Source organism: Prionailurus bengalensis, chromosome C1, assembly GCF_016509475.1.
Source record: "Prionailurus bengalensis isolate Pbe53 chromosome C1, Fcat_Pben_1.1_paternal_pri, whole genome shotgun sequence".
Lineage (NCBI taxonomy): Eukaryota > Metazoa > Chordata > Mammalia > Carnivora > Felidae > Prionailurus > Prionailurus bengalensis.
The window spans coordinates 100,513,142-100,537,480 of record NC_057345.1 but is presented as its reverse complement, the minus strand read 5'-3'; the positions used below and the strand labels follow the sequence as shown (position 1 = coordinate 100,537,480).

Genomic DNA, 24,339 nt, shown 5'->3' with positions numbered 1-24,339 from the left:
AGACGGGCAAGTTCAAAAATAGACTCAGAACATGGTAGTCACTGATTTTTTTTTTTTTTTTTTTTTTTACAAGTGCCAAGCATTTCCACAGGGGCGGCAAAGTCTTCCAAATGTTGCTGAACCAACCAAATAATACTCATTCAGTAATATAAGGAAAAGTAAATGAAATACTCTTATCTCATAAGATACCCAAAATTAATTTGAAGTAGATCACAGACTAAACAGAAAAGCCATTAAGAAAAAAAAAAAAGAAAACAAAAACAAAAACTATAAAACCTCTAGAAGAAACCACTGGAGAAATTTGTGCAAGGATTTCTAAGAGAGAAACAAAAAGCACAAAGGATAAAAATATAATAAACTGGACCTTTTATGGGGCGCCTGGGTGGCTCAGTCGGTTGAGCATCCGACTTCAGCTCAGGTCATGATCCCAAGGTTTATGAGTTCGAGCCCTGCACCGGGTTCTCTGCTGACAGATCAGAGCCCGGAGCCAGCTTTGGATTCTGTGTCTCCCTCTCTCTCTGCTACTCCCCCATTCATGCTTGGTTTCTTTCTTTTTCTCTCTCAAACATAAACATTAAAAATAAATAAATACATACATACATACATAAATACCAGACTTTATAAAAATTTAAAACTTCTGCTTTTCCAGAGAGTTAGAAAAATGAAAACCAGTGACTCAGAGAAAATACTCATTATATATGTATTTACCATAGAACTTATATAGGGAATATACAAAGACCTCTTCCAATTCAGTGATAAAAAGACAAAGGGCACAGTTTTTAAAATAGGCAAAAATCCCCCACAGTTACACTTCACTGTTTCATTTCTGTTAACGTTCCTGAAATGACAAATTTTAGAAATGGAGATCAGATTCCTGGTTGCCAGAGGTGAGGCGGAGGGAGTGGGAAGCAGGGCGGGGGTATAAAGGGGCAGTGGGAGGAATGGAGTGGTGACAGAGCTGTTCCGTGTCCTGGCTGTGGTAGTGCATACTCATAACCACTCGTGCTAAACTATATAGAACGAAATCTAAACACACACACATCAGTACAAGGGAAACTATCTTCCCAAATAAGAACAGCGGACTGAGTCAATATCCTAGTTGTCACATTACATACTGTTTATATACACTGTGCAAAATGTTGCCATTAGGTAAGGTCTACAGAGATCCCTTAGGTTCTATTTGTTATAAGCACATGAGAATCTACAACCACCTCAATAAACTTTTCAATTAAAAAAGTGAGCAAAAGATTTAAACAGACACGTCACCAAAGAAAAATATAGGGATAAGAAACAAACCCAAGACACTGTGATATTCACAAAATGGAACTCAACTCAGCAATGATGTACAGACCCCGTTTCAGATACTGTTACATAAAAGAAGCCAGACGCTGCAGAATGAACCAAACCAGTGGTGGCACTTAATGGGGTGACAGAAATACTCTGTATTTTGACTGAGGCTTGGTTATAAGGATGGTTATATAAATCTCTCAAGCTGAACTGCTGAACACTTAAAATCTATGCAGACTACTGTATACTGTATCCATAATTCAATTAAGAAAAAACAGAGGCACCTGGGTGGCTCAGGTCATGGTCTCGCAGCTCGTGAATTCGAGCCCCACAGCAGGCTCTGCAGACAGCACAGAGCCTGCTTCTAACCCTCTCTGTCCCTCTCTCTGCCCCTCCCCTGCCCTCGCACGGTCTCTCTCTCAAAAATAAACATTAAAGGGGCGCCTGGGTGGCTCAGTCGGTTAAGCGGCCGACTTCAGCTCAGGTCAGGATCTCGCGGTCCGTGGGTTCAAGCCCCGCGTCAGGCTCTCTGCTGACAGCTCGGAGCCTGGAGCCTGTTTCAGATTCTGTGTCTCCCTCTCTCTCTGACCCTCTCCCATTCATGCTCTGTCTCTCTCTGTCTCAAAAATAAATAAATTTAAATAAATAAATAAATAAATAAATAAACATTAAAAAAAAAAAAAGAAAAAAACAGCAGTACAGGCAATATTCAGATATGTAAAAATTGTGAAGATGGAACTTAAATGCCAATGTTGGGTGTGGCGGGGGGGGTGGAGATCGATCTAGAATACATAAATTCTGAACTGCACAGAATATCATATAAAGACCATCACAGCTGGCCCCTGCCTTCCTGGCCAGCCTCACCTTCTGAAATCTCTACTCGAACACATGCTAAACTATTACCAAACCAAATGCTTGCAATTCCTGATTACTTCCTAACTCTGTATGCTAATGCAGGGTTATCGATCTGTTAAATATGACCCCTTTCCTGCCTCTAGTGAATTTCTACTTTTTTTTCAATACTCATGACCAATATCACCTGCCACCTATATAGACTTCCCTGCTCTACATCTGAGTTTTCGTAAAAAAAAAAAAAAAAAAAAAAGGGAAACTAACATTTATTGAGTGCTTAACATACTTGACACATTTTGCAACATAACTTTCATTCTATTACTAGGACGGAAAAGTTGACAAGTTACTGCAAGTTAGTGACTGTTGGCAGGCTGATGTTACCGGCTACTTAACAGCTAGAAAGGGAGGAAGGCAGAGCAGTTGATTCTGAAACTAACCAGATTCTCAGACTGACCAGGTCCTCAGCAGTGACAGTGACAGCTCAGAAGGCATTCAATACATAGAGAAATTCTGTTTGTTAAAAATGATTTCTAAAGAATAGTCCATCCTAGGAAAACACACCTGGCTGTAAATCCGGCGAAGAAACAAAAACTTAGATGTTCATTTTGGACACTTACCTGTATTCTTCCTTGCCCGGAGGCAGGAGCAAACCCTGAAGTGCTACCACACAGTCCTCATGCAATAAACAATGAGAAACAGGAATGCTAGAGGGGGAGGAAAAAAGGAAATTTTGTTTTAGGGGACATCAGAAATTAACATTCTAAAATTAAGTCCTAACTATGGGTTTCATTATTACTTTTTTTAAATGTTTATTTATTTTTGAGAGAGAGAGCATGTGGGTGGAGAAGGGGCAGAGAGAGAGGGAGACACAGAATCTGAAGCAGGCTCCAGGCTCCGAGCTGTCAGCACAGAGCCTGACATGGGGCTTGAACTCACAAACTGCAAGATCATGACCTGAGCCATAGTCAGACGCTTAACTGATTGAGCCACCCAGGAGCCCCCTAACTACAGGTTTTAAATGTAGGAGTGCACCTATGACCTCCACAGGGTTTGTAGATGCCATACATTTTTACATCTATGTGCCATCCTCTGGGGAAAGGCTCACTCAGCAGCTTTCATTTCTTTCCCCACTTCCCCAAAGATAGGACAACAATAAATACATCTTTTTCCTGACGACTCAAAAGCTTAAAACTATACTGTTGTGCGACCTCTACATTGTGAGAGCCCCCCCCCACGCCGCCCCAGAAACGAGTGAATATCAAAGACTAGCTGTGAACTTCTTCCATCATCCCTTTGTCTGTTACAACCTCTTTGCTGCCCCTCAGTGTTGTTCACATGCCTGCTCTAGAAACATGCTCCACTAACCTGCTTCATGCCTAGCATAAGTTTTTAACTCTTCTCTTACAACTTATGAGAGAATGTATATATAACATTTGAGGATAAATAATTTTGAGTGTAGACCTAAAATATACTCTCATAGGGCCTGTGGCACTTGTTTCTTCCTTTGTTTTGCTTATATTCTAGTTCCCCATATTCCAAAGAGATCAAGTTTATCAAATAACTGTCATTCTATTGTACTGCTTTGATAGCAGTGCATTTGTATAAATGGCACTCTACAGAAGGGCTTCTTTTTTTTTTTTTTTTTAAAGACGTTATTTCTAAGTAATCTCTTGAGTTCAGCATGAAGCTTGAACTCAAATCCGGAAACAAAAATTCTCATGCTCCACCAACTCAGCCAGCCAGGTGCCCCAAGAGTATATTTCTTTTAACATAAAACTGAATCTTACGCTACCATTAATGCTTACTTCCTACAAATCTGAATGTGCTTCCATGTTGCATGAAACTTGAGCTAGATCTAGAACCTAAGAAATTCAGTAAAGAAATTAGAAATAAATAGTAAATCACAATGATATGTTGTTGATAGTATACGTGGCTTGTCTGCCCCCGCCTTTTCTTTTTTTTTTTTTTAAATGTTTACTTGAGAGTGCGCAAGCCAGGCAGAGGCAGTGAGGGAAAGAGAGAACCCCGCAATGTCAGCACTGAGCCCAACGAGGGACTCCATCCCACGAACCGTGAGATCATGACCTGAGTGGAAATCAAGAGTTGGACACTCAACCTATTAAGCCACACAGGCGCCCCTGGCCTGTCCCTTCTATCTTAAAATTTAACACTTTTTCTCAGAATCATTTCGTATGTAACCAAACTGGATCCCAGTAATTTCTTTCAAATAAAAAGACAACTTATTAGGGAGCCAAGAAAGTATTTTGTCTAAAAGTGTATTTGTCAAATCTGAAAAAGTATACCAATTCCTTCATTTAGTTTCAAAGCCCAACAAAGACATAAATCGTCTAAATCGTGTAAGGGAAACACAGGTTAATACACACATTGAAAAATACCTCATTTTCTAGTATGGATACCCACTTTGTGTCTTATTTCAGAAGGAGAAAATTTATTTTTCTCTACCAAGTTCCGTAGACATCAGGAAAAACGTTTAATGTGATAGTTTAAAAATTCGCATAGGCTGTGGACACTTGGTACTATGTCAAAACATTAACACTTTATGAGAACAGTATTAACTTTTTGCTTCTACCAGAGTGCTGGTAGTATGTATGCGATGAACCATGGGAATCTACCCCAAAAACTAAGAGCACACTCTACACGCTGTATGTTAGCCAGTGTGACAATAAATTATATTTAAAAAATAACTACCAGAGTGCTGAATTAGATACTTGATTTTTTTTTCCAGCGTCAATCCCTAAAGTAACCTGTTTCTTTGGATTGACAATCTCACCCCCTTAAACGCACAGAATCCTATTTTAAAAGGGAGCTGATAATCTGACCACCAGAGTGTTTTAACCTCAAACATTTAAAAACAAGTTCGGCCTAAAAGTAGTGTGAAACAGGGACCAATTATTTTCTACTATGTCTGCATGTCCTCACTTAGCAGGGAGAAGCAATGTCCGAGCAGAAGGCCTGACAAGCGCACAGAAACCCAGAGCTGGATGGGGTGCCTGGGTGGCTCAGTCGGTTAAGCGGCCGACTTCAGCCCGGGTCACGATCTCGCGGTCCGTGAGTTCGAGCCCCGCATCGGGCTCTGTGCTGACAGCTCAGAGCCTGGAGCCTGGTTCCGATTCTGTGTCCCCCTCTCTCTCTGCCCCTCCCCCGTTCATGCTCTGTCTCTCTCTGTCCCCCCAAAAAATAAATAAACGTTGAAAAAAAAATTAAAAAAAAAAAAAAAAAAAAAGAAACCCAGACCTGGAAAGGACCAGAAGGTTCCAGATATAGCTGACCCTCCATCTTACAGGAGGGGGAAACAGAGGCCCAGAGGGTGAGTAAGCTGCCTAGGGCTCAACAGCAAGCAGGTAGAGAGCGTCTCCCCAACACGCCACGCTGCCCGGGGATTATCAACCACTTAAAGGGCCCTGGCTGCACACACCAGGGTCCCCACCCTCTCCTAGTGCCTGTGGCGCCAGGCAGAGGGGAGCTGGCGGTGACAGGCAGTCGTGCCCAGCTCGAGACTTACTCGGCTGCCAGCACTAAGCTGCAAGAGTTCGCCGGGCACACGTAGAAGCTCTTTCCTTTGTTGGGACCATCGCGGACGCCAGTCTTGAGAAAGCAGACGGTTCCTGAGGAGAGAAGGTTGATAACGATTGTGCCACACTAGACTGACAGACTCCCGGAGGAGCCCCTAAAAGATCCGGGCCCCTTACCGTGCTCCGAGCACCTAAGCGCTTCCATGACCACTCCAGTCCCCAATTCCAGAGAGCCGTGCCCCAACGCCTGCTTCCGCCTTTTACTCCGCCCTCCTCTCTCAGGAGCCAATCAGCACCCCGCTTCTGCAGCCTCAACCCCCATAATTCACCGCGCGTGGCCTTCACCCGCCGCCTTCGCGGGAACTCGGCGTTTGAACGGTGGGGCGTGGCTGCAGCTGGCGCGGCTCTTCCAGGTGGGGCTTTCCGCGTTAGGAAGCTTCGATTGGCTGTTGCCGGGAGGGGCAAGGGCAAGGCTGAGGCCGGGGGCGACTCCAGTTTATAGGTGAGACCTAGAGGCGGTCCTAGAGGGAGCGTGCGTTGCAGTTGCAGAGGGGAGCTCTGCAAGGAAGGCTCCCTTCTCCTGGAGGCCGACGGCGCCTGGAGCTTGGCGGTCGTCTCCGAGCCGGGGCCTGGCGCTCGGTCCCTGGGGAGGGTAGGCCCGGAGAAGCTGCCACCGCGGGAGGAGCCTGTGAACCCCTCCAGGGCTGGGGCGAAGTGGGGTGCGGGCTACTACTGGGCGCGTCGTGGGGGACGCAGGCGCGAAGACTTCTGCAACACCCCCCAGTGATCCTTTAAGTGTGCGTGGGGCTTTAGACTTCGCAGGGTGCTCACACGTAGACGTGTCTCTTGACTCGACGGCCTGGTGAGACGGGCATTATACGGAAGGTCCCGAGGTTCCCAGAAGTTTGGCTCACCCAAGGTCACAGAATTAGTGAGTGGGTGATCCACCGACAGGTGCCCAGGGGGCTACCCAGCTGCATCCTGTTGTGTACTGAATGTTCTCTAGGGCCTCTTGGTGCAGGAGCCCTGAGTTGTAAGAGTCCAAGTGGAAACAGCAGGAGAGACATAGATTACCTTTGGTGTACTCTGTGTATATTGTTATCGTCAGACTTTTTCCATTAGTATGCTTTTGCAATGTTAAAAAAATATTGAGAGGTGCCTGGGCGTTCAGTTGGTAAGCCTCCTGACTCTTGATTTTGGCTCAGATCACTAGCTCATGGTTGGTGAGATGGAGCTGGCTCATGGTTGGTGAGATGGAGCTCCGCCTGCGGTCCCTACCCCCACCCTTCATTGGCGCAGAACCTACTTGGAATCGGTTCCCTCTCCCGCTGCCCCTCCCCTACTTGCGCACGCGCGTGCGCTCTCTCCCTCTCTGTCTCAAAGAAACTTTTAAAAAATCGAGAATGAAGTTAAGTAAAAGAAAGGGAACTGTATTTGAAATGGTAATCAGAACTATGAGTGAGCAGAAAGGGAGGAATAGAAATCAAGAGATGAATTGCCGTAGAGATGGATTCATATTACAGCTATTGAGGACCATATGCCCAGACATATGGTGTGGCACATGCAACTGTTCTTATGGGACAGTTGAACAGAAACTCTGTAATGTCTAGGAAATCTAGGGTATATGATAAATGTAAATGTGGGGGGGGGGGGAGGGCAGAAGCTTCACAGGAAGGGAGACGGACCTGAGGTATCATTTATTAATGAAACAAGTACTTATTAAATAGCTTTTTGTGTGCCCAGTGTGAACTAGGTGCTAGAGAAAAATAAAACTCATTTTCACGCAAAGTTTGAAACAATTTTTCTAACCACAAGGAGCTTAGTATATGAAGGAGACTGCATTAGCACATATTGAATGAACACTTAAATAATCAAGTAAAATGATATTCAGTGTCAAGATGAGTGGAGTCAATAAACTGCGATTAATTTAATCACAGCCAAATTAAAGAAAAGGAGAATATTTCTTCCATAAATTTGGAATATGCCAGATCAAAATGTTTAAGCTCCAGACAGTTGATAACCATATTTATAAGAGTGAGAAAACAGATAAGGTTGTCCTTGGGTGAGAGGTGGCCATAATACTGGCATAAACTGTAATGAATTCTACAATATATACTTTTCAAAATATATACATACATTCGTGCATGTGTATTAACTTTTATTCTTAATTTATACATTTACTTTATATTCTAATTAGCCTGCAGACCCTGGAGAGAATGTGCTTCATCAACCTCTATTTTGAGTAAAGTTTAGAGTTTTAGTTTGTTTTCCTCTAAAGCTAATTTATTCAAAAGGAATGCCTAAGCTAAGTTCTAGGGCTAGGTGGTTTATTTTTTATTTTATTTTATTTTATTTTATTTTATTTTATTTTATTTTATTTTAATTTTTATGAATATAATTTATTGTCAAATTGGCTTACATACAACACCCAGTGCTCATCCCAACAAGTGCCCTTCTCAATGCTCATCATCCGTTTCCCTCTCCCCCCCCCCCTCAGTTCTCTGTATTTAAGAGTTTCTTGTGGTTTGCTTCCTTCCCTCTCTGTAACTATTTTCCCCCTTTCCTTCCCCCCTGGTCTTCTGTTAAGTTTCTCAAGATCCACATATGAGTGAAAATATATAATATCTGTCTTTCTCTGAGTGACTTATTTCACTTAGCATAATACTCTCCAGTTCCATCCACGTTGCTGCAAATGGCAGAATTTCATTCTTTCTCATTGCCAAGTAGTATTCCATTGTATATATAAACCACATCTTCTTTATCCATTTGCCAGTTGATGGGCATTTAGGCTCTTTCTATAATTTGGCTATTGTTGAAAGTGCTGCTATAAACAATGGGGTACACTTGCCCCTATGCATCAGCACTCCTGTATCCTTTAGATAAATTCTTAGTAGTGCTATCGCTGGGTCGTAAGGTAGTTCTATTTTTAATTTTTTGAGGAACCTCCACACTTTTTAGGAGTGGCAGCACCAGTTTGCATTCCCACCAGCAGTGCAAGACGGCTCCCGTTTCTCCACATCCTCGCCAGCATCTTTTGTTAATTTTAGCCACTCTGACCTGTGTGAGGTGGTATCTCAGTGTGGCTTTGATTTGTATTTCCCTGATGATGAGTGACATTGAGCATCTTTTCATGTGTCTGTTGGCCACATGGATGTTTTCTTTGGAAAAATGTCTATTCACGTCTTCTGTAGGGCTAGATGATTTAAACTCACACGTTAATGATCCAGTAAATTCTTTCCCTATAGGGCTGGTCGGATGCAAAATGTATGATGGAATTGTTCTAAAATCAAATTGTGGTAATGACTGCGTAACCGTATACGTTTACCAAGGCTCGGACAACTATGTATTAGGGAATTCTACGGTATCTAAGTTATCCCTCAATAAAGCTGTTTAAAAGCAAACATCCGCCTGGCAAATAAAAGCTAGGATCATCTCGACATTTTGACATCCTAGGGAAATATAGTGGGTGATGGAGTTAAATAGTAGAAACTCTTAAGTTTCGGATGGTGTGGATCCTTAGGCAGACTGGTTTGCTGGCTTATGCCATAACATCCCTTTGATGCAAACACTTATTTGAATTCTTGGGAAAATGAAAGAATTCTCTTTTCTCTGGTCACCATTGTGCCAGCTGGCATGTGTTAAACCTGTCAGTCACCTGTAAGATACTGGTAGAGAGAGGATCAGCTAGACCAGTCACCTCTTGACATCCTTGCCACTGTCTGTATTTTTTTTTTTAAATAATCGGTGATTCTAAGTTATTTGTAAAATTCCAGCTTCTGTGCAGACTTTGGCTTCACTCATCTTAATAATTAAATTGTTCAAATGTGTTTTTCGAGTCGGCTGATAATTCTAAGAAACGTAGTTTGTTTTCTGAACTTGTATCTTTCTGGGTTTTTGCTTATTTCTTTCGGGTGGGGTGGGGAGAGGTAACTACTTTAAAACGTCAGATAAAGGATTTGTGCCCGTGAAGCACATGGTCACGGGAGGAAACCCTCACTGTCACTGCAGAAGGGTGTTCGGAGATCAGTGATTTTACATGCATTTTCACACTTGGTTCTCACACCTACCTTGGCAGTGGGTGTTCTTTTATCCCCATTTTAAAGAGTAGGACACCAACGTTCAGGGTAGTTAGGAACTTACCCCAAGGTCATGCTCCTAACCACTGTCTTACAGAGCCTGTGCTTGAACTTTGGGACCAGATAGGGCCAGTAGATTACTCTTGTTCTGGCTCCAAGTCACAAAGCTGACACTAGGCAGATCAGGGGCTGGAAGCGATTTTTTGAGATTCCCAGTCCAGTTCTTGCCACTACCATATTTTTATGAGGTATAGATTATTCAGTGATTCATTCAGGGATTTAACCTACGCATAGCCAAGCGTTCAGATACTTGTGGTATGCCGACAGGGCTTGACATATTCAAGATTAAAAAAGCAAAGCAAGTTGTGCCATCTTATAAATGACCACGAGGTGGCAGCCTACGAACATAAAAACCAAACACAAGTCCCTCCTGCTGTTTCATTTTTCTGTTTGTTTAAGGATATGTAATGGTAATTCAATTTCCTCTCATTTTGTGCCTTTCAAATATATGACCATTTTAACCTTATCCTTTGACATAAGCACAGTCAGAATGATACTGTGCTAAAGATAAATATGGTTTATCATTTAAAAAGCCAAGAGACCTGGGGTGCCTGGGTGGCTCAGTTGGTTAAGCATCCGACTTTGGCTCAAGTCATGATCTCACGGTTCATGAGTTCGAGGCCTATGTCAGGCTCTATGCTGACAGCTCAGAGCCTGGAGCCTGCTTCAGATTCTGTGTCTCCCTCTCTGCCCCTCCCCTGCTTGTTCTCTCTCTCTCTCTCTTTCTGTCTCTCAGAAATAAATAAAACATTAAAAAAAATTTTTTTTAGAAAAGCCAAAAGACCTTAGAAATTCTTTTGTTGCACCAATATTCTTTATTAGGGTCCAAATTTCACTGCTCTTAAAATATCGTCCCCAAACTGGTTCAAAACGTGCCCTCCTTCATCTACTTCCTTGTTGTGGTTTTTTGGTAAATGTACAATTCAGTACTTTTTTAGTAAACCTATAAAGTTGTGCACCCATGACCACAATCCAGTTTTAGAACATTTCTGTTACCACCCCACCCCCCAAATTTCCCTTGAACCTGTGTATAGCAATCCTCACTTACACCCCCAGCCTCAAGCAACAACCGATGTGCTTTCTGTCCATAAATTTCGTCTTTCTGGACATTTCATGTAAATGGAATATGCAACATGTAACAAATTGCCTGTCTTCTGTTCCGTATCGTAATGCTTTTGAGTTTCCTCCATGTTTTAGCATGAATCCATATTTCATTCTTTTTATTGCCAAAGAGTATCCTATTGTATTCATTCATCTGTTGATAAACATTTGGGTCGTTTTCCCTTTGGGGTTATTAAGAACAGTGTCGTCATGAACACTAACAAGCCTCTGTGTGCACAAAGTTTTCATTCCTCTCAGGTACATACCTGTGAGTGGAATTTCTGGTTGTGTATTAAGTTTATGTTTAAGTCTTTAAGAAATGGCCCAACTGTTTCCCAAAGTGGCTATGTCATCTTATTTTCTTACGGGCAGTGTATAAAGGGCCCAACTTCTGCACATCCTCACCAACACTTGTTACTGTCTGCCTTTTTTATGATACTGGTTCTGGTTGTGGTGAAGTGGTGTCTCCTCTGTGTTTTAATTTGCATTTCCTGATGACTCAACAGTTGAGCTCCTTTGCATGTGGTTGCTAACCATCATCTTCCGCTTTTTCAATGGTTTTGCAAGGCTTTTTCTTTTAAAGATCTGTATGGAACTTAAACTAAAACCTAAGTAAAAATGACATCAATTGTTATAAATCCAAGGACATCAAAGAAATAGTTCTGGTTTGTGATCATGGTAAGTAACACAATTGTATATACTTTTTTTTAATGTTTATTTATTTTTGAGATAGACAGAACACAAGCAGGAAGGGGCAGAGAAAGAGGGAGACACAGAATCCCAAGCAGGCTCCAGGCTCCGAGCTGTCAGCGCAGAGCCCGACATGGGGCTTGAACCCACAAACTGTGAGATGACGACCTGAGCCAAAGTCGGTCGCCCAACCGACTGAGCCACCCAGGCGCCCCAGAACAATTATATATACACTATGATCATGGTCATGTGAAAAATACTTTTTAACTACAACAGACTGTTAACTTTTAAGAGTACCTATCGTGTGGTTCCATTCCTATGGCTCTGAGAGTCTGGGTTGGGAGATGGGTCAGATTTTTATTTTTATTTTCTACAACTCTCATGTGTTACTCTTATTATTTGAAAAAAAAAAATCCCTGGGTGGGTCAGTGGGTTGGTTGAGCGTCCAACTTCGGCTCAGGTCATGATCTCACAGTTCGAGTTGGAGCCCCATATCAGGCTCTGTGCTGACAGCTTGGAGCCTGGAACCTGCTTCATTCTGTCTCCCACTCTCCCTCTACCGCTTCCTCTCTCTCTCTCTCTCTCTCTCTCTCTCTCTCTCTCTCTCAAGAATCAATAAACGTTAAAGGAAAAAAAAAGAACTCATCCACCTTTTAAAAACATGAATGGGATTCTGTTGTTCTTTGCTTAAAAATGCTTCTGTGGCTTTCCATCGAATTTAGAAAAAAGCTGAAACCCTCATCCTGGCTCATGGGGGCCCCATGTGACTTTGGCCCTGTCCACTTCTCTCTCTCACCTTCTGCCATTCTCCTCCTCGCCTCCTGCCTTCCAGCTGTCCTGACCTGTGCTCCTTGCCTCCCGTGCCTGGCTTTGTCTTACCTTAAGGCCATTGTTCGGTTGTTCTTTTCTCTTTTCCTTTCTTTTCTTTTTTCCCCTTTCCTTTCCTTCCTTTCGTTTCCTTTCCTTTCCTTGCCTTTCCTTTCCTTTCCTTTCCTTTCTTTTCCCACACTCAAAGAAGATTAATGTTAATATGCCAATCAGGGATAATTTTTCCATGAGCAAGATTGCCTGGCCTTATATTCCATATTTGGACAGAGCTAGACAGTTAACCAGTGGCCATAGCCCATGCTGAAGGGGAAAGGGTTTGATAACCCTCTGCCCATGCTCCCGTGTGGCTGGTTCTGAGTGGAACCAAAAATATGGGACACCTTGAGAATTTGTCATCCTTGCACAGGCGCTGTGCTAATCCTGTGCGTATCATTGCAATTTTAGTATACGTGCTGCTGAAGCAAGCACTATGTTGTACTTTCGGCCTGACATGTTTCTTTAGATCTTCTTTTTTTTTTAACTTTTTTTTTTTAATGTTTATTCATTTTTGAGAGAGAAAGGGAGAACACGCGCGCACGAGTGGGGGAGGGGCAGAGAGAGAGGGAGACACAGAATCCGAAGCAGGCTCCAGGCTCTGAGCTGTCAGAACAGAGCCCGATGTGGGGCTCGAACTCATGAACCATGAGATCATGACCTGAGCCGAAGTCGGACGCTTAACCGACTGAGCCACCCAGGCGCCCTTTCCCTAGTTCTTTAAAAGCCTAGCCCCTAGGGGTGCCTGGGTGGTGCAGTCGGTTGGGCGTCCGACTTCAGCCAGGTCACGATCTCGCGGTCTGTGAGTTCGAGCCCCGCGTCGGGCTCTGGGCTGATGGCTCAGAGCCTGGAGCCTGTTTCCGATTCTGTGTCTCCCTCTCTCTCTGCCCCTCGCCTGTTCATGCTCTGTCTCTCTCTGTCCCAAAGATGGATAAACGTTGAAAAAAAAAATTAAAAAAAAAAAAAAAAAGCCTAGCCCCTAGGTCTTCAGGTCTCATCTGAAGTATTACCTCAGTGAGACTTTCCATGACTACTTAATCTAAAGAGGTCCTTCCTTGCTACTCCCTGCCTCCGCTCCCTGTTTGCTTTCTGCATAACATTTAGTTTGCATGGTCTGTTTATTTGTTGATTGTGTCCTCCGCATAGATTATATATGTATGTGCCAAGAGAGACCACTTCTGTTTTGCTCACCATGCTGCGTAGATACTCAGTAAGTATCTAGTAAGTGAAATGAACTAAACCATAGAGCGGAAGGGACTAAAGTCACCAAGTGTGTCTGCCCAATCCCCTCCACTTCATCCCTAATGGATTCAGCATGAGGACTTCAAGTCACAGCAAATTCTCTGTTAGGGTATCTCAAATTGCCAGTTAATTCTAATGTCTGTTGAGGAGAAATATGTCTTTCTGTCTGAAACTTCCACTTATTTGTAATCTGGAGTGACACATAATACACTTAATTCTTTTCAGTGTCACTTTCAAATATTTGAATATGGCTGTCTCATCCTCCCCACATCCTCAGAGAGCCTGCTCCACCGGCTGTGATCATTTCCCTCCCCTCCGGAACCCCTCACCAGCACTTTTCCATGAATGTTTGCTTAATCTGAGGCCTCTCAAACAGAATCCGGCATGAAGAATCCTGTGGGATAATTATCTCCTTTATTTGGGATACGACCGTATATACATGCAATATAAGGCAACACAAAATTTCTCTCTGCTTTCTAACAAATATGTCACGCTAGTTATTCACATCAAGTGTGCAATCAACCAGAACCACTGCTTTTGTTTTTCACGCGTGAACTCGCGTCTCCCCTACCTGGTGCACCTAATTGCTTGAATTTAAACTCTGGATTCCAGCTTTCATCCTGCTAGTTTGGATCCATCTTTCTCACCTGTCTAGATCTCTTTGAATCTTGTTCCTGTCAGCTGACCGATTAGTGCTACCTCCTGACTGTGTGTCAGCTGACCACTTGACAAGCCCACTCCCCTGGATTCCATCTCAGTTGCCACGAGAAATGCTAAACCGGGCAGAGCACTTGGGTATCATGTGCCCAAGGCACATGGGCCAGCCGCGGCATCATGATTTGGGTATGGTTATTCGGTCAGGCACAGAGTCCCTGAAATGAAACGTTGCTCTTTCTTGCCTCGATGCCTCCCTGCATCTCGTGCATACTCTGTCCCTGTCCCGATTTACCAGTCCACACAGCAGAGCTGACGAGAAAGTGAGGTTAATCTGGGTGATTTTTTTTTTTTCTTGGTGAGCAGCACAGGAAGCAGCCCAGTAGCTGCAGGGGGATGTGGTTCCTCGGGACAAGAGGCCCCTGTGTCACACCAGACTAATGATTCACTCAGTGACAGTCACACAGTCCCCTGTCTTTGCCTGACACCCGTCTGTCACTTCTCACTTCTTATCTAATCCTCCACCTCCCTCCGGGTCCTCTCTCCGGCTTCACCTGCATCGGGATGAAGGCGGGCCGGTGCGAGTTGAGGGATTTGCTCCAGCCGGACAATGAGAAGAAGGAGAGTTCATAACTCTTTTGAGGGAGAGCTGAGGCGGCCTTCCTGGGTAGCCCAGAGCATCCCCTTCAAAAGATGGAGCTCTTCTGAGCTCTTCACTTCCCCTTTAGAGCTTCCTCCCTTTCCTGGACGACTTCCACCTTCACTCCAAGCAGAAGTCCTCCATAGAGCAGACACAGCCTCCCCTCTGCAGTAGCCCGGGGGGCCCAGTGAGGCCTGGCCCCAGTACCGCAGAGCTTAGCGCCCCTCCTGCCATCCGGAAGTTTCTTCCGGGAAGCAGGCAGCCTCCTTCTGTCTCCCAGTCCGTGGGTTCCTTCAGAACCTACTGGTGCCTGGTGCTTCGGATGGGACCGACCCACCTAAGCCCCAGAGAAGAGCTTGGGTGGGGCAGGGGCTTCTAGGTTCTTCTTTCTGTGGGACCTTGGCTTTTATTTCTGCTTTCTCACTTTTATGCTAATTGCCTCATTCTTCTCTCCCCTTCCTCTTTCTCTCTTCCTGCTCCCGCTACCCCTCCTGCCAACCCTCAGGGTCTTCGTCTTCAGTCCCGGAGCTGGGAGACAGCATTAAGGACTGGCTGTGCAGGAGGACTCACCCGGGTTCTTCGCCTGCCTGCCCGGAGCTCTGCGTGCACGTTGAAGTCGTCCCTCTCCATCCTCACACTTTTCTCGAGGTGACATAATTCCTGCCACTTTCGTCATTGCCTACGTCTGACAGAACAGCTGGAGCAGGGCTAAGTGGTAGGTGGGGACATTCTGTTCGCATGAGTGATTTTGTTTTTAAGCCGTACACCCTACCCAAGAGTGTGCATGTACAATAAAACATACCAGATAACTTACTGCATCTGAAGCATGTTAACAGGCATGACGAACACAGGTATGGAGCAAAGCACCGTTCAGTGCATTAATTACACTGTCAATTTCTTCTCTGGACTGAACTGTGTCTCCCCGAATTCATACGATGAAGCTCAGTTTCCCAGTGTGATGGTATGTGGGGGTGGGGCCACTGGGAGATAATTAGGTTTAGGTAAGGTCTTGAGGCTGAGGCCCTCATGAAGGGATTAGTGCCCTTATTAGAGATACCAGAGAGACTCTTCTTCTGTGTGTGTGTGTGTGTGTGTGTGTGTTTCTCTCTCTCTCTTTTCTCTCTCTCTGTCACATGAGGACATAGAGAGAAGTTGGCAGTCTACAAGCTGGGAAGAGGGTGCTTGCCAGTTGGCTGGCATCTTGATCTGGGACTTTTAGTCTCCAGAACCGTGAGAAACTAAAGTTCTGTTGTGTAAGCCACCCAGTCTATGGCATTTTGTTACGGCAGCTCGAGCTGACTAAAACAAATTCCCAAGCTAAGTATTTGCTATCTACCATAACATTTGTTTTCCAGATGTGCCATTTGCACTCAAATCTGCATGCAAATTGAATTAGCTAATTAATACAGGTATATACTACCTCAGGATAGGAGTCTCTAGTGACTCCCTTCCCCATTAATTCCCATATATTTATATATCTTCACTTGGAACTCCTGGATTAAACTCCCTTGTCTCTTCATTTAACTGTAAAGCACTCAGACAATTTTGTCCGAATGTTCCCCTGTCCACATTTGCCTTGATATCCTCTTTCCTGAAACTTCATACTTATCCTTCCCAAAATTAGGCTCATGGGCGGTGGACCCAAACAATGATCCCATTTTGTAGCAAAGCCCATGCTTGGACCTCATGTCTATACCCTGTTCTTTCCACGATCATGTTAAGAATTTAGAAGGCGAAATGCAGGTATCCGGTTTCCTTTTCCGGAGCAGAGACGATTAAAATGTCCAGCCTGTCGATGATGCCCAACACTTATGAGTTCTGTCTCCTTTACGCGCCTATCTCATTTAACCCTCACAACAGACTCTGTGGAGTAGTGAGGATCCCCTCCCTGGAGGGACGAGGGCAGTGAGACAAAGAAAGATTAACTGGCAAAGATGACAGCCAGCGAAGGATGTCAGGGTTTCCCCGCAGGCAGTCTGAATCCAGAGGTTACCTTCCTGACTACTAAGAAACCAGATGTATTCGTTGGGCGTCCCACCAAAAAGGAGCAAGAGGTCAAAGTGGAGAGCCCTAAGAGGGAGTATTTGGCAGCCTCAATTTTATCTTGCTGCGGCTTTCTTCTCACGGGGGCTCACGTGTTGGCTCTTTCTTTTGTGTGAAAGGATTACTAAATATCATAGTTGCCATTTAGCTTTCTGTTGCCAGGTTGGGACGGCTCCTGGTTTACTGCTTCTGAGCGACCCAAACTGAATACTACCCTGGATACCTTCCCTCGATGAAGAAAAGTTTTGAGCAAGGAATTTGGACTGGAAACTTAGACTTTAGAATTTAGTACGTGTGTGTTCGGACCTGACGTTAGGTCCTATTACTGATCGGGTTTTTTCGCACAGCATCCCGATTTGTCAGTTCTGGGACTAGGAGGTATTTGGCCCACGTGTAGGAGTAAAGGCCATCCTGACATCGCACCATTTTATTGGGGGAGGGGGGAGGGTCATATCTTGGGTATTGAGAACAGAAGATCCTCAAACAATTCTTAGCCGCCAGCAGGGTGGTACCAATAGCTGCCGTGAGATTATTAAACAGGACGAAGATTCCCTACAGACAGACTCAAGAACTGGTAGCATTTGCCTTCAGTCGTGGGAGACCATAACAAAAACACGCTCTCATGTGTTTATTTGGGCAGCATCCTGTGGTAGCACAGAGTAGCCATGCAATCAACACGCATGGGATTAAATGGACATCTGTGGGAACCAGGGCAAAGAGTGCCAAGGGGTCCCCTGTCCCCTGTCTAGATTTAGTCTCCCCTTTTTAGAGCAAACCGGATCCTAACATGTGACAAAGCAAACATCTGGCATTAGTTTTTCTGTCCCAATGGTGCTCCTGTTCTACCTTGTGTGTGCAGCTCTTTGCTCAGAATGAGATGATGGCATCTTTATAAGTAGAGGAAGCACAGTGTGTAGAAAGGGTGTTGCTTTTGGAGTTCATGCATCTGGGCTCAAGGGCCAGCTCTTTTTGATACTTAAAGCATGATACTTAACTGCTTTCTCCTGGTTTATGGTTAGATCTCAGCTTCACAAGTTTGTTGTAAAGCTCTGGTGCTCCTAACCCATGATGGCGGCTCAACATAGTGAACATCAGCTCCCTTCTCCTTTCCTCCTAGAGGGAATGGATGATATCACTTATTTCTGCATTCCTAACTCCCAGCATATGTCTTGGCACACGCGGAATATCTGGAAATGTTTGTGGAACAAATAAAATCTTATTTCCCAGTGTATTAAAATCCCTCCCTCTGTGTTGGTCATCTAGTTGGTTCTCAAACACTTAAAAAATTTTTTTTGTGGGGCGCCTGGGTGGCTCAGTCAGTTAAGCTTCTGACTCTGGCCCAGGTCATGATCTCGTGGTTCATGAGTTCGAGCCCTGTGTTGGGCTCTGTGCTGACAGCTCGGAGCCTGGAGCCTGCTTCAGATTCTATGTCTCATTCTCTCTCTGCCCTCCCTGCCCCACCCCCCCAGCCAACTTGTGCTGTCTCTCTCTGTCTCTTAAAAATGAATAAAGGTTAAAAAAAGATTTAACTTAGGTGTAAGTTATTTACATACAGTTATTTCAGTTATATACTACTATATATATTTATTAAGTTATATATTAGATTATTTACATAAATTGCTAGATCTTAAGAAAGCTTAGTAAATTTTTACGTAGGTATACATACACCCATGAAACCATCACCTAGATAAAGATAAAAAACATTTCAGTTGCCCCAGAAGGTTCTTCCTGCTACTTCCCAGTCAATACTCCCCCTGCCAGAGGAAATGATTATGGTGATTTCTGTCCTCATAGATTCGTTTTGCCAGTTCTTGGATTTCAAATAAATGAATCTTATAGTGCATACCCTTTTGTGCCTGGCTTATTTCACTCAAAAAAATGCTGTGATATTCATCCATGCCATCACGTATGCAGCAGTGTGTTCGTTTTTATTATGTGTAGTATTCCACAATATATATAAACTATGCGTCCGTTCACCTACTGATGGACAGTGGGGTTGTTCCTAGTTTTTAGCATGATGGATAAAGCTGTATTTTTGTTTATGTCTTTTGGTGGATAGAGCTATTCCTTTCTCTCGGGTAAACGCAAGGAGTGGAGTTGCTTATCAAAAACTACCAAACTATTTTACAAAATAGTTGAACACACTTACACTGCCACCAGCACCGTATTAAGTTCTGGTAACTTTAAATTCTTACCTGCGTTTGATATTTGGTATTGTCTTTAACATTTTAATCATCCGGGTATCTCATGGTTGTTTTAATTTGTAGATTTCTGATGAGTGATGATGTTGAGCATCTTTTCAGATGCTGTGGCCACGGGGCTGCACTATTCAGATCTCACTTCAAGGGAACCTTCTGCAGGGAACATAGCTGACTGACAGCTTCCAGCAGCTAGATCATCATATCTGTCACAATGCTCACACTGAGGCCACATTTTCCCAGGAAATTTTCTGTTTCCAGTCAAAGACTAAGCAGGGCAGAGATACTAGACTTAGACCATTTCTGCCCAGTGGAGCCCTTCTCCAATAGCCAATCTTTGTTTAAGAGACTCCCATCAGCTTGGCCCAGATTACCTCAAAACTGCAGTGTCTAAAGTTCTTACTACATCATCCGCCTTCCTTCCCTGATCCTTTTATAGATGTCAAACCTCCACCACAGTCCAGGGCTCTCCCCACTTTCTCCTGCCCCACCCCCCTTTTCCTTCATAGGCATTTCCCTCAGTAGACCCCTTGTATGTCTAATCCCATCTTGGCATATGCTTCTTGAAGCCTGAACTGACCTACTTGATTATTGACTGTTGATAATTCTCTTTTGTAAAACCCCTGTACAAGTCTTTTGTCTATCTTTAAGATGAGCTTCATGCTCCTCCTTTTTTAAAAAAATTTATTTATAGGAGCGCCTGGGTGGCTCAGTCGGTTCAGCATCTGACTTCGGCTCAGGTCATGATCTTGTGGCTTGTGGGTTGGAGCCTTGCGTCAGGCTCTGTGCTGACAGCTCAGAGCCTGGAGCCTGCTTCGGATTCTGTGTCTCCCTCTCTCTCTGCACCTCTCTGCTAACGTTCTGTCTCTCTGTCTCTCTCTCAAAAATAAACATTTAAACATTTTTTAAAAATTTATTTATAGGAGTTCTGTATATATTCTGGATATAAATTCTTTGTTAGATATGATTTATGAATATCTTCCCTCCACTTGTGTATAATCACTTTATTAATGATATCTTTGATGAATAGTTTATTTTAGTGGTGCCCAGTTTATTTTTTTCCTTTGTAGTATAAAATGTGAGGTAGTTGTCAAGGTTCTTTTTTTTTTTTTTCATATGAATATCCAATGGTGTCAGCAACTAGAAGAAACATGATTTCCCCACTGCAGTAGCACCTATAATGGAAATTAGGTAAATCTACATATGTATGTATATTTCTGGACTCTATTCTGTTCCATTGATTTCCTTGTTTATACTTGCACCTATAGTACACAGTTTTTAAATATATATACCATCACACTTTATTTTTAAAGTAATCTCCATGCCCAACATGGGGCTCAAACTCCTGGCCTTGAGATCAAGAGTCACATGCTCCATGGACTGAGCCAGCCAGATGCTCCTACAACACACTGTTGTAATTATTATAGTTTTATAGAATGTCCTGGAACTTGAGCTCATAATTCCTCCAACTTTTTCTTCTTAAATATTGTCTAGATTATTTATATTTTCATTTATTAGAATGAGCTCATCGATTTCTAAAATTGCCTGGGATTGGGATTAGGATTCCATTAAACCAGGGTTTCTTATCCTCAACGCTATTGAAATTTTGGGCTTTGCTGTGGGGAAAGGAGTCTATCTTGTGCATTGCAGGAGATTTAGCAGCAACCCTGGCTGCTGCCCACTAAGTGCCGGTAGTAACCCCTCCCCCCACCCCAGGTGGTGCCACACAGGTCAAGGGGCGCCTGGGTGGCTCAGTCGGTTAAGCATCTGACTTAGGCTCAGACCATGATCTCATGGTTTGTGAGTTGGAGCTCCACGTTGGGCTCTGTGCTGACAGCTCTGAGCCTGGAACTGCTTCACATTCTAGGTCTCCTGCTCTCTCTGCCTGCCCCCCACCCCTGCTCACGCACTGCCTCTCTCTGTCTCTCTCAAAAGTAAATAACATTTAAAAAAATTATTTAAAAAAATGTGTCTGTAAATTGCCAAATGTCCTTTGGCAAGCACAACTGCCCTGCCCTCTCTCCCCGATTGATAACCACTGCATCAAATCTATGGAGCAATCTGGAGAAAATTGGCATCTTAACAGTATTGGGACTCTCCATCCACAAAAATGGATTATCTCTCCATTTAAAACTGAGGCACACACTTTCAACACCCTGTACCATTGTGACCTTAAAGGCATAACGAATTCAGGTTTTCATTTACTGGTTATTTATGACATATGAACTTATACCTCCTCGCCAAAACCATCTCAGCAAATGGTTTAATGTGATAATTATTCTTCTAGTCAAAATATCTCTATTTGGAAGTCAGAGCTGATCCAAAAGGAGCCTTGGATTTAAATATGACATAGTAGAAACTCCAAATGTCTAACAAGTAAATTAAACAAAAAAGCAAGTATCAAAAAGGTAAGGTAAGGGCGTAGGTTCAAGCCCCACATTGGTTGTACAGATTACTTAAAAATAAAGTCTTTAGGGATGCCTAGGTGGCTCAGTTGGTTAAGCGTCAGACTTCAGCTCAGGTCATGATCTCACAGTTTGTGGGTTCGAGCCCCACATCAGGCTCTGTGCTGACAGCTAGAGCCTGGAGCCTGCTTCGGGTTCTGTGTCCCCCTCTGTCTCTCTGCCCCTCCCCCATGATGCTTGCTCTCTCTCTCTCTCTCTCTCTCTGTCTAAAATAAACATACATACATACATACATAAAATCTTTAAAAACACAAAAGATAAGGTAAATGGAAAGCCAATTAAGTGAAAGGATACTACTCTCTCATCTCTACACTTATCAATAGAAAATTAATATTTATTAACCAGAAGAAGAATCTCATAACATGTCATTGTCTTTAACAAATATACATTAGCTACCTCTTTGAGCTTGCTGTAAGACTTGAAACTTTCTGACAGTTTGGTTCAGTCCACAAACCTCATAAAGTTGTCTTTATCCCTGTTACACAAATTAGAGGACAGTGGAGGTGGTGTCCTGAGGCTAGCGGTCTCATTTTGTCCTGGTACTGCCCCAGCCCTCACCCAACCCCTACCCATCATCTACGCTGCTCCTTTTTCAATTCTCCTGAAGGGAGCTGCCCCTTCCCTGCCAAATAACATTCAGTGGCTCACCACTGTCCACCAAATAAAGGCCAAGTTCTTGTGCACGTTCAAGATCTTGTTTCCTATACATCTCAATAGACTATAAAGAACAAAACCAGCCTATTCATGCCTTTGTCACCTCCTTGTCGTCTCACCCCACACAGAGTAGGAATACCTCCGGAGTAATGCATTTTCCATCTCCAGTAGGAGTATGGCAGAGGATTCGAACTTCACAACTGTTTGGACTGGACACTGATCCAGAGGGCTTAGGATCATTCTTCAGTTAACCAGGTATATTACAGATACAGATACAACAGGTCAAAATTTCCCAGGAGCACAGGGCATGGCGGAGACAGAACACTAGCCACTAAAAAAGAGCAGGGTTGGAAAACTTTTCTTGTAAAGCGTCAGATAGTAAACATTCTAGGCGTTGCGGGTCATATAGCCCCCCGCCCCTGGCAGTGACTCACCACTGCCGTTTTATTGTGACAGCGGCCGGAGGTAATATGTAGGCAAACGGGAGTGGCTGTATTCGCACAAATAGTATTTTAAAAAACAGGTGGTGGGCAGCATTCGGCCTGTGGGCCATAGGTGGCCAACTCCTGAGACAGAGGGTTGTTCTGTTACCAAAGAGGGTTTGAAACACAAGATGCTGACGGGAGAACCAGGTGCTGACATAGAACGGAAAAGTTGAAATCAATGAACAAAAGTACAATTCTGTACTAAGTTTTAGACAGGAAAATGGAACAAGTACATAATTGGAAAAAGAAGAGGTTTCATGTCAAATGTCTCCTGAGTTAGGTGAAAAATTTTATTCAGTTCAAGAAAAGAGAAAAGATGACTTTGGGGCTTGGTTGCCTGAAAATTCCCCATGGGCCAAACGGAGCCGTGTGGCTTCTCTGAACATCTAACGTGCTGTATGAAAGCAGAGCATCCAGAAGATGCAAGGTGATGACCCCAGGGGATGGGGCACCATGTTGGTCGGGTCACCACTAGATCCCTCACCCCCATCTCTGCCAGACACTAGGAGGTGCTCACTGGGAAATAATCGTTCCCGTGCTCTGCGCTGGGTGGTGCGGTTGGACATTTGAGTGTCTGCTCTGTGCAATGTCTGAGCCAGATTCAAACGTGAAAAAGTGCCGTTTGAGCTCCAAGCTTCTGAAAGGCGGGGCCCAGCTGAGGACAGAGGAAGAGAGACAAGGGGAAAGAGTAGCCCAGGCAGGGGACAGTACTAGAGTCTGCTGGGATTATCTGATGGGGCTCAATTCTGTTCTTTCTCTTCAAAATACCAGTTAAAATCCAGGTTTCTGCCGGGGGCAGGGGGTAGGCAGGGGGCATCATACTTTCTAAGGAGTCATAACTTTAGCTTTGTTTTCTGAAAAATATGCCACCCTACCTGAGAGACAAGAGACAAATGTGTTGACACATTTAAGGAAACACTTGTAGTATTTCAAATGAGCCGATAAAGGGAGAGAAACGTAAGGAACCCATAGGCTACAGTGGGAGTTCTCAGAGCCCCGGTAATCCCCTGGCAAGGGAACTAATTATGTTTGCAGAAGACGTGTGTGCTTGATAAAATAATTAAAAATAAATTGCTCTCCTTGGACATGCAAATCGCCAAGTGTTAAAGCAACCCCATTGGTCACATAGATAATAAATAGATGCGTTTTCTCAAGTCTGTTAGGTGGCCCTGATTGATTTCCAATTCTGGCTACGATAGGGCCTGAGCAGCTTTTGAAACAAAGATGAGGAGACCTCAGGCCCAGTGGGAACAGTTGTCATATCCTGGGGGCCAGTTGTTAAAAGCTGTAAGCCATGACACTCCCCAACCCCAGCCCTCCTGACCTTTCCTGGCTGAGAACTGGGGACTCTGAGAGCCAGACTTGACCCAGTGATCCCCCTGGGCTCCCAGCCCCTGCTGGAGGAGGAGGGGACAGGGGCCCTGTTACTCCTCCTCCCCCAAAGAACTACCACGACACTCTGTGCTACTACCCAGTGCTGTCAGGTCAAAGAAAATAA

The 24,339-nt window shown here is 44.0% G+C and overlaps 1 protein-coding gene, 1 long non-coding RNA gene and 1 other non-coding gene across 5 annotated transcripts in view; 1 reads left to right on the top strand and 2 right to left on the bottom strand.

Moving 5' to 3' along the window:
* The window catches only part of TTF2 (transcription termination factor 2), a 42,697-nt gene extending 36,745 nt beyond the window's left edge, over positions 1-5,952 (bottom strand). For 2 of the 3 annotated variants that reach the window (XM_043575947.1, XM_043575948.1), the window contains exons 1-3: positions 5,850-5,952; positions 5,663-5,765; positions 2,757-2,843 (exon numbers count right to left, since the gene is read on the bottom strand). In XM_043575947.1, coding sequence (XP_043431882.1) covers positions 2,757-2,843; positions 5,663-5,765; positions 5,850-5,877 — 218 coding nt within the window. In that variant the 5' untranslated portion in view covers positions 5,878-5,952. Of the gene's footprint in view, positions 1-2,756; positions 2,844-5,662; positions 5,766-5,849 lie in introns of those variants that run through there. The other variant, XM_043575949.1, reaches the window with a different exon arrangement.
* Positions 5,953-12,792: 6,840 nt separating this feature from the next.
* LOC122482296 lies at positions 12,793-12,895 on the bottom strand. Its single transcript, XR_006297094.1, has one exon. It is a non-coding gene; the product is annotated as a U6 spliceosomal RNA (small nuclear RNA).
* A 553-nt stretch (positions 12,896-13,448) lies between these two features.
* Positions 13,449-18,882, top strand: LOC122481003. Its single transcript, XR_006296727.1, has 2 exons — positions 13,449-15,711; positions 17,202-18,882. It is a non-coding gene; the product is annotated as an uncharacterized LOC122481003 (long non-coding RNA).
* Positions 18,883-24,339: the final 5,457 nt, after the last annotated feature.